The sequence below is a fragment of the Struthio camelus genome, chromosome 9 (assembly GCF_040807025.1).
Source record: "Struthio camelus isolate bStrCam1 chromosome 9, bStrCam1.hap1, whole genome shotgun sequence".
Taxonomy (NCBI): domain Eukaryota; kingdom Metazoa; phylum Chordata; class Aves; order Struthioniformes; family Struthionidae; genus Struthio; species Struthio camelus.
In genome coordinates, this window is record NC_090950.1 from 33784852 (window position 1) to 33795162 (window position 10311).

The following is a 10311-nucleotide window of genomic DNA, read 5'->3' on the forward strand; positions in this document are numbered from 1 at the left end:
AACAAACACAAATTTAGAGACTCTGGAAAGTAGGCTTTTTATGCATTTTTCAGTTGCAATTCTAAGAATTTGACCACCATTAGCAACTCAAAGTACTTCACACGGTAAATGAGAACTCTTTATTTAAATTAATTTTCTTAGTTTATATTTAGGACAGTAGAAAGGCCCAGCTTTTCAACTCTTCAGATTGGTCAAGGGAAAACCTCTTGAGCTGGCCAACACAATTTAAAAAGCAGCTGGTCTTAATTTTTACTGACGTCACAAAATGATGTAATTACTCTGCATATAATTTTGTTCATATAATTTAGTACATAATGCACTGTTCAACTCTGCCATAGATTTTGAAAAATATACAAACCTGCTATAACCACATTAGAGATATTTGATAGACAGCTGTCAATTATTTTACAATTTAGGACAATATCAGACACTCCTATAACTCCATTTCAAACTACAAAAAGAACAGAAATTCATATAAAATACAACAGATTAAACAAACTTTTTCCAAGGAAAAATTAGATATCAACTCAATCTGCCATTGTGTGAAACATGAATATAAAATAAGTTACAATTAGTAATGCCTGCATTGTTGAGCTATGAACTGGTCGAATGAAATCTTAAAAAAACTATACAGTATTATTGCACTCCATGAATGTGCAGTATCTGGAAACACGCCAGCACTGAAAGATGTCTTTCATTAAGATTTTTCTCAGGAGGCATGACGTGACTGCAGGAAAAGCATCCAGTCTGTACCAACAGCATGCTGTCTTCAGTACAGGCCTTCATTGGTCTGAGCCACGCTGCCCTTGGAAATCACCACTTAATGCCTGAAAATAGAGAAACAAGTGTCACAAACAGCAACTACTTCTATGTTAAATTAGTCAGCCGTATTCAACACTGTCAAAACAGAAAGCTGAGGCGTTTATTGCAGACTACAAAGAGAAGTAGGCTATGTATGCTTTGAATAATAAAAACTGAATTACAGGCAGCGTCTCTTGGGAGGTCATAACTCATGAAGGGAATATAATCACTTTATTCCTGGTGATTGTCTACAAGACTATCATTCTTCAGAATATTACATTAGTATGACTTTAAATAAATAGGGAGATATTTTAAGTAAGACAGTAAACTTCACTAGCAGACTTTCCTAACATGCAGTATTAATTCCACAAAGAGGGCAATCAATCGAGTTTTCTTTTTTAAACGTATATCCAGTTAAAGGAAATTCTACATAACAGCAGTCTTGGCATGTTTTATAAGCTTAAAAATTATGCTATTACATGATACGTCATGATATGTCATAATCTACTTTGCTGCACAAAGATCACTTTCTTGAGACCTTCCAAATCAATACACAGAGGACCCTGGGCTTCAGTAAGCATCTCTGAGAAGTACTGGAAATAACTTCTTTTACGAAGCAACTTATTTGATGGTTAATATGACTTTTGCTAAATTACTAGGATAAATTGGACATGTTTGCAGGAATTAGAAGTCAATGGTTTCTTGTGCTCTCTGCATTAGTACTTAAAGGTAGCAATGGCTTTGAATGCATGGGTATTAGCGGAGGGAGAAACTGACAGGGCAGGAAAGTGGGGCGGGAAGTCTGAGCTCTGAAGTTGAGAAACAGCAAAGTAACAGAGCGTGGCTTCCTGCAAGGGGTGAAACTGCATAAAGTTCTCAGACGAAGTTCAGATTTCTTTTATTGTATACCTCTGAATGCTATGTTCCTACCTTTCTCAATATTGGATGTTGTAGAAGCTGAATTATATTAAACAGAGCTCCAAGGGAAATCTGTGAGGTTTTGGGCAGAGCTAGGTCATCAAATACTACTGCTGGGACCAACTGATCAGCTTAGAAGATGAGACAAGTTGCATGATGTCAGCTGACAGAAGTGGCAGCGCAGTCTGTCACTTGAGAAGGTGTTTGTTGGCTAGACAACGCCAAACAATCGCAATTTCTCAAACCAAAGCGCTCTTGTGCAAAAAACTGCACTACAATACAATACTGCAACACAATACTTCACTTATATGGCCTTTTAAGTGTGGACTGTCAGCTTTTGCACCCAGCTAGTCATCTTCTAGCACATGAATGCTCCTACAAAGAATCGTAAGCTAAATGTTTCCAAAGCCCCATCTGACATAAGAACACAGGACCAGTTTGGCACTGAAAGTCTAAAAGCATGGATGTGACCATTTGCTTTGCTCCTAACTAGCCGCAGAATATTTGCAAAAGGTTAAGATAGCATAGCACCCAAATGGTTAGACTAGAGACTGGGAAGCAAGAAAACTAATTTCTAGGTTCATGGAATTCAAATTCATTGCAAATTATAGAGAAATCCTTTGCACACAATGTTTTAAGGCACGTAACACAATATGTTTTCTGATCTCTGCATAATACGGTTGATTAAATCTTTACTTAAGGCCTTCTGCACGCAGTAGCACACATTTTTTTCCCTGGTCAGAAGAAAACCAGCTTCCAGTTTTGAAACAGGGAAAAAACAAAACAAAACACAAAAACAAAAAAACAAAAAGAAAACAGAATACCCCAAAGCAAAACCTCCCACCAAAACAGTAATTGTAAAATCACCTAAGTCAGTTTACTAGAATTCTATTAGAACTGTTTTTTGTTTGTTTGTTTTTTGACAAAGCACTTTGTAAATGGATTATTTGTTCGTTACAACGTAGTTCAGTCTCCAACATGTGGTCCTCTACATCTGACGCAACAGCCAGCCAGTGACTGGAAGAAGACTTACAAGAAGTTTCAGTGCTGATAGATGGGGCTATGATCGATGATGAGGCATTGACTCCATATGCACATTGAGCTTCATTTCATTATCAAGAATTTGTACAAGCTGCTGCATGGAAGGAAGGTGGCCAGACTCCAGCTTAGACCATACTGGAACATCTACCACAAAACACATTAGAGGAAAGCACAGTTACATTGACAGAGTAAAAAAAAACACATAAGGCTAGTTTAAATATAAAATTTAGAAGATCTAGGAAGCTAAGCAAGTTGGTACTATTTTATATTGAGAAAAGTACTGCCTCAACACTGCCTCGAGCCTCTGAATATACCAAAACACACTCCAATTAAGAGAAAGAGTCTAATGCATCCCTTTAAAAGTATTCCATAAGGATTTACAGGCTCAAAATATCTATTCCTACTAACAGGATGTCTAAAAATAGATTAGCAAGTGGCAGGCTAGGTTTCTAGATCATAGCTAAATCTTTAAAACCTGTGGATTCCATCAGGTTTCAGCTCCCTTCTGCCTGACTTTTAAGGCTGCCCCAAAAAAGACTTATGCTTGTCAAGATCTAGCTTTGAAGGTTCCACTCGTAACGTAACTGCAAATATTTTTTTTCCTGGGAATACAAAGCACAGCACAGCACAGCCAGCAAAGGTAAGCCCAACTTTCATTTCTGATGTTGCCAAGTACTTACTCCCTCAGATATTTTCCCACTGCTATGGCACTTCATGACCCCACCATGAAAAACCCAGTTGCTGTCATCTGCTAAAAAACCCAGTCTAGAACCTCATTGTCCCAAAAGCCAAACTAGAGCCTTAAGTCCACACGTGAACGTTCATCCCCAGGAAGGCTCTGCTACCAATTCTAATCCGAGATTTAGGACTCTAAATGCATCAAGTCCAACCACTTTGGGGCAATGCAGTCAGTCTTAAAAGATTCTGGAGTGTAAGACTTGACTGAGGAAACCACTAGGCTGAAATGCATCCTGCACAATTATAAACTGAGAAATAAACCACAGAACTAGAGTACGTACTTGTACCTACAGCTTGACAAATTCTGTACTCCATCAAGCTTAAGTCATCTTTAAAATGATGAAACTATTTGAAGGCCTAATTATTTGAAGACCTAAATTAAAGGGAGAGGTCCACAGATTCCTAACTTAAAAAAATCAGTACTGTCGTCCACTGGCACTACAAATCTGGTAATAGCAATAGATTCAATAAGATCTCAAGCCGTAACCATACTAGAAAACAGCATAGGGAAAGCATGACATGAACCGGAGAGTAAGTTTCCCTAGTTGATCATTTCTTCATTAATGCATACCGCGTACAAAGAAAGACCATTCCAAGTTATTCCAAATGACCAAGCATTCCCCTAATAAGCTTTGTACATAGCAATTTTTAAAAATATACCTAACTGAAGTCTAGATAAACCACTTCACAACGTATCCACAATTTTATCATTTGTGATCTATAACAACTGAAGTTCCAAAACAGAAGGCAAATACAGTCACGTTTTGAGACATACTACATTTCATAGCATCCTCCTCATTCTTCCAGCACAATAGCTGACCAACAGCCCTCACAAATCTCTATGTACACATGCAACACAAAGTGACTCCCATGAATAAAAAGTTCAAGACTCACCATTCAAAGTTATTTCAAATGCACCTGTTGACATGCACTGGTTCTCAATCATGTTGCTCAGGAAGAAAACCATCATACAAGCATAAACCTAGAAGAAAACAGTGAGAATCTCAGACGCTTTGGCTTTGTAAGCTACAGCTTATTTTATTCACTCTTAAGTTCTGGTGGTTTACAGGTACCTTCTAATTCTCCCTTCACACTTTCTCAAGCAAACTTAAAGACACCTTCCTTTCACCCTCTCTTACAAAAGAATATTTACGCTTCCCCCCCCCCCCAAGACAGGTATCAAGCTAGTTCCGAAACCACCCCAAGTCACAATTCCGACTTTAGTAAGTGAAGTTGCATCTTCTGCCTCCTTTCCTCCACAAATCCAAGCACATCTGAACAGCCAGTTAGCAAAAGGAGTACACAGTTAATGTGGCACTTGTAGGATGACAAAGGAACACAACCATTCCTACATATTTATTAAGGGGCTGGAGCATCTCTCCTATGAGGAAAGGCTGAGGGAGCTGAGCCTGCTCAGCCTGGAGAGGAGCAGGCTGATGGGGGATCTGATCAACGTGTACAAGTCTCTGAAGGGAGGGCGTCAAGAGAACGGGGCCAGTCTCTTCTCCATGGTGCCCAGGGACAGGACGAGAGGCAACGGGCACAAACTGAAACCCAGGAAGTTCTGTCTGAACACGAGGAAAAACTTCTTTACTGTGAGGGTGACTGAGCACTGGCACAGGTTGCCCAGAGAGGCTGTGGAGTCTCCTTCCCTGGAGATGTTCAAAACCCATCTGGACACCATCCTGAGCAATGTGCTCTAGAGGACCCTGCTTGAGCAGGAGGGGGTTGGACTAGATGTTCTCTGGAAGTCCTCAACCATTCTGTGATTTTTCTCTTGTTTTTGGAGTAATACTTCAGATCTAAGAACCACAGACTTGGACACAAACAGCAGAGTAAGTCAAATCATATTTGTTCACAAGAATCATCAACCCTGGTATCACTTCTTCAAAGTAATCATCTAGAATTTTGTTTCTGTATCAAAGCCTCAGGATGAAGTTAGGCACTGTGTTGCTGAAGGTGCCCTCATTCCGTGGCTAGTACATGCATAATTTGCTTTTCATGTACACAAGCACATTCACATAGGCTGCTACAATACCAAAGAATTTAGCATGTGAAACCATTACTTGTTTAGAATATCACAGAACTGTATTCAGAGGTACCATAGCCAGCTGAATTCAGGACTATATTTGGACCATTTAATCACATAGGACATATTACAGTTTCTATACGTTCAAACTGCCTGGTGACAGAAACCCACTGCACTGAATAGTTCAGTTTGAGGATTTGTGCACCAATAAAATATTTAAAGGCTCATACGCTCATAAATTGTTTTTGCTTAGTAGACTAAATCTGGAATAAGGTTATTATAAATCAGAGTACAATGACATGAATCCGTTAGCATCAACAGTACTGACTAAGAGAGATCTTCACCCCACAAGGTATAAAGTCTCTCATGCCCGAACATGTTCTGCAAAAAAACCCACAAAATTTCAATACGATTTTTCAAACCCCTATCAAATAGCGTGTCTAAACTATTATAAGTCTCATGAAAGCAATGACTGCAAAATAGCCATGAGTCAATAGCAAAGGGAAGCCATAGTTTTAACACCAATAAAACCAGCTTGAAATTCTACTGAGCCCTAAGTAAAAATCTTACTTCTTACTAACTGGAGCATTTCTTTAGCAAGCAGTATTGCATCTTTATCAGTAATTTTGATCTTAGCTGTCCCTCTGCAGCATCGCCAGTTTGGAAAGAGGGCAGCTCGGTATCAGATTTGGGTCTGTCAAGAATATGAAGCACTGTTATTAAAAATAACTACGCTGCTATAAAATTGTCAAGTATATTCAGTTACAAATGCCTAAAGGCTCTGTTGAGATTGCAGGGTAGGAAAGTTAAGTCAGTAACAATTGCTAAGTACTCCCAGAGCGCTCTCACGAAATCACGCTAAAACTGCTTTTCCAAAATAAAGCAAGCAAGCTGTTTACCTTATTTTCTTGGCCCCACTGCCAGATGCTTGGAGCTTGCATGCCAAAGAAAGCAAATGGATCCTTGCCAACAATTATTAAACCTATTAATACTAGTTTGAAGACAGACAGGAAGGATGCTATGTGCCTATCAAAAGACAAAAAAAAAGTCACTTAAAAAGGTTCTCAGTTACTTCTTCACCACTGTATAGCTACAACTTACCTAATTAGAATAATTTTGATAATGTATAATCAGGCATTTTGCAGGAAGCAAAACTTTTCAAGTAAAAGTATCTGTAACACAGAACTAAACACACTAACAAAAACATACATCCTCAGGACGCCATTATAATATACCATGCATACAGATTTATTCTTTTCTTCTAAACAGATCTCAAACTGAGATTTGCTTTCAATTTGTACACTTGTCTAAACCAGATAATATACTTAGTTTCTTAAAGAAGCTGTTCCAAATTACAGAGATATGTTTAATTGACATTCAGTACTTCCTCCTAAAACATTTTTCTAGCAAGTACACAAAACCCCACAGTTCTCAGTGGGGATTAAGCATTTAGCCAGAGAGCAAATTAACACTGAGGTATTCAGTTCCCAGCATTTACTCTTACAGCATTATTACCATTGTAATTATTACAGTAATTAGATCGAGAAGTGGTTCAGAAGCCACTGCTGTAACTATGGCATCACTCTCTAGCCTGTAAACAATGGTAACACCGCCACTATTTCAATTTTGCCTTTTCCCGGTTTTCTTTTGTGCACGTGTTCTTCCCCCCACCCAAACGATGGTTAAGGAAATCCCATTAGTCTCTCCAGTGAAGTCAGCTTTCCCCTGATTTGTATGTTAAAAATGAGTTCTTCTCTCCTCTGCAACCTTAACATATTACAGGAATTTGTCCCTAAGTGCATAAGCCTGAGCAACAAGAGCAGCAAACGTGAATTTACGTCCAGGCACATCATGGTGAAAAGGTAAAAAATTCATTGTGAAAAACGTGAATTATATAATTTACTTCAGATTGCCTTGCAACATGACAGGCCTCATCATACAGATAGCTGCATTAAGTTCCCATAGAGATATTACCACCTGGAGATCTGTGAACGGAGAAAATAAAGCAATCTTGTATGTAATCACGATAGGAAGAAAAACCCTGTTGCAAGTTTCCATTTTCAATTTTCTTTAAGCCTAAACATACATGTTCAAAACTCACCACGATAAACCTACGTATCAGGGAAAAAAACAGCACTGCTAGTCGTTTGCTTACCTATATATAGGTTGAGGAAGATAGTTCTCCCCTTCAATGCGGATGTCTGGGTACCGCTGGCTAATAACCCGCATGTACTCCTCAAACACCCGTCTGTAGCCTCAGGAGACACTAAATGCAGACACACACTGTCAGCGAGACCGACCCGCTGCACGTTAAAGCCACTGCAGAACGGACAACGCGGGCCCTCGCCCCGCTCAAGCATCTGCTTAACCTAAAGTGAAGCCACAGTTCCTCAGGCCGAAGAAGAAAACTGTTTGGGACTAAGTTACAAATCCAAAATCCGGAGAGCTGCCTCGGCCCTGGTTTTACCCAGAATTTGCTTCCACATGCTAGCGCAGAGATAATGTTTTGAGGAAGTCCGTTCAGCAAGGCATCGTCTCCCCAATGAAAAAACCATCGCGCTAGAAAGTTAACACAAGCATTGCCTTGCTCTGCTTCGCACACAGAAAAGCTTTCGCACTCTAACAGCCGCTAGTGTAATAGCGGTTTAGCTTACTACACTGCCTCGGCCTGCCGAGAGATGAGCAGTGCTTACTTACTCCTTTATAAGGATGACTAGATTAACAACAGGACAGTTAAATATTACAGAGTTGTACTTTGGCTCGCAATTTCCGAGAGCTGTGAATATATGCCGCTATAATAATTGAGGGGGGGGGAAAAACCCAGTCTCAGCTCAGGAAGAGACCAAAGAAAGCGTTTTCTGCCGTCTTACGGCGCTGGGCGGGGCGAGCGGCCGCTGCTGTCCCTCGACCCCACCTGAGGCCTCCCGCAGGCCGAGGCCCAGGGCCGCCGCCCGCCGGGGCGCTCGGCGGGGGCCGCCCGGCGCCGCCATCTTCCCGCCCGCGCTCACCAGATCTGGAACTTGAGCAGCGGCCCCGTGGCGTAGGCCATGCGCAGCTTCTTGGCCGGCAGCCCGCCCTGCTCCGCCGCGCCGCCGCCGCCGCCCGGCCCCGCCGCCACCAGCGCCGCCGCCACCGCCGCCACCAGCGCCGCCGCCACCCGCATCTCCGAGCCGCCGCCGCCCGAGCCGCGCCGCCGCCGCACCACCAAGGTCACGCGGGCGCCGCCCCGCTCTGCGCACGCGCGGGGGACGGAGGGAGGGAGGGAGGGGGGACGCGCCCCCACGTGACCGCCGGCGGGAGCCGCCCCGCCCCAACGGCCGCCCCGCCCCGCCCCGCCCCGCCCCAACGGCTGCTGCGCGCGCCCAGGCGGCCCGTGAGGCGGCGCCACCCGGCCCCCCCCGCCCCGTCCACCTCACGGCCCCCGCCCGGCCCCCCCCCCGCCCGCCCCGTCCACCTCACGGCCCCCGCCCAGCCCCGCCCCCCCGCCCCGTCCCCCTCACGGCCCCCGCCCGCCCCGTCCACCTCACGGCCCCCCGCTCGGCCCCCCCCGCCCCGTCCACCTCACGGCCCCCGCCCGGCCCCCCCCCCGCCCGCCCCGTCCCCCTCACGGCCCCCGCCCGGCCCCCCCCCGCCCGCCCCGTCCACCTCACGGCCCCCGCCGGCCCCCCCCCCGCCCCGTCCCCCTCACGGCCCCCGCCCGGCCCCCCCCCCGCCCCGTCCACCTCACGGCCCCCGCCCGGCCCCCCCCCCCGCCCCGTCCACCTCACGGCCCCCGCCCGGCCCCCCCCCCCCGCCCCGTCCACCTCACGGCCCCCGCCCGCCCCCCCCCCCCCGCCCCGTCCCCCTCACGGCCCCCGCCCGCCCGCCCCGCCCCGTCCACCTCACGGCCCCCCCCGCCCCGTCCCCCTCACGGCCCCCGCCCGGCCCCCCCCCGCCCCGTCCCCCTCACGGCCCCCCGGGCCGAGCGCGGGCGCTGAGGAGCGACCCTCGGGCCAGCAGCAGGTGCCCGCGGCGGGGGGGGGGACGGGGGGGTGGTCAAGGCTCGCGCTGCGGCTACCGCCACAGGACAGCGCTCCTCCCTGCTCCCGCGGCAGCGCCGCGTGGGTGAGGACATCTCCTGAACGCCTCCAACGCTCCTTTCCCGGCAGACTTGCTGCCGTCCACAGTTCGAAAGCCCTTTGCGCCTTCAGAGCTGCCTTCCAACGACCAGCTGTTACTTTCAGCACCGGCGTCTCTCACCGTCACGGATAAAGGCGCGCTGATACTCACCGCTGAGGCAGGAAGAGGATTATTACCTAAAACCCACAAATACACTCTTCTCAAAAGATGAACTGAGGGGAGACGAGATGAAAGCAAGTTTAAGTTACTTCAGTTCCTCAAACTACATCCTTATTTTATTCAAACTTAAAAACCTGTCCAAGGGTTTTTATTGCATAAACAAAGAGGCAACACATTTATATTGAATATTAATAAATCATGACTGTGAACTCTGTACTGGAAATATAATTTTATGAAATGTTAATGGAAAGCATGATCCAAATGTTCATAAACTAAGTTGACTGAATCTAATAGGTATAAGATACTGTCAATCTGAAAGAAAGCTCACTGATGTTGGATTAAATATATAAAACTATGGCTCAAGTTAACGCTATTGCCCAGCTCTCCAGTGAGACAGATAGACAGAGAATCTCTTGGTCACAGAGTAATCACAGGTAACGTGGTACAGACCTGGGCCTAATATTACTCCAGATAAAAAGATTAGCAAATCTTCTTATTTTTAGTTT

General features: G+C 45.1%; 1 protein-coding gene across 1 annotated transcript; it reads right to left on the reverse strand.

Annotated features, from left to right (window-relative positions):
* Window positions 1-96: 96 nt before the first annotated feature.
* SELENOT (selenoprotein T) lies at window positions 97-8765 on the reverse strand. The gene is made up of 6 exons (XM_068954041.1): window positions 8536-8765; window positions 7683-7793; window positions 6427-6553; window positions 4393-4480; window positions 2753-2904; window positions 97-827 (listed from the first exon to the last, which is right to left on the reverse strand). The coding sequence occupies exons 1-5, from the start codon at window positions 8688-8690 to the stop codon at window positions 2780-2782; spliced, it is 606 nt and encodes a 201-aa protein (XP_068810142.1). The 5' UTR covers window positions 8691-8765; the 3' UTR covers window positions 97-827; window positions 2753-2779.
* Window positions 8766-10311: the final 1546 nt, after the last annotated feature.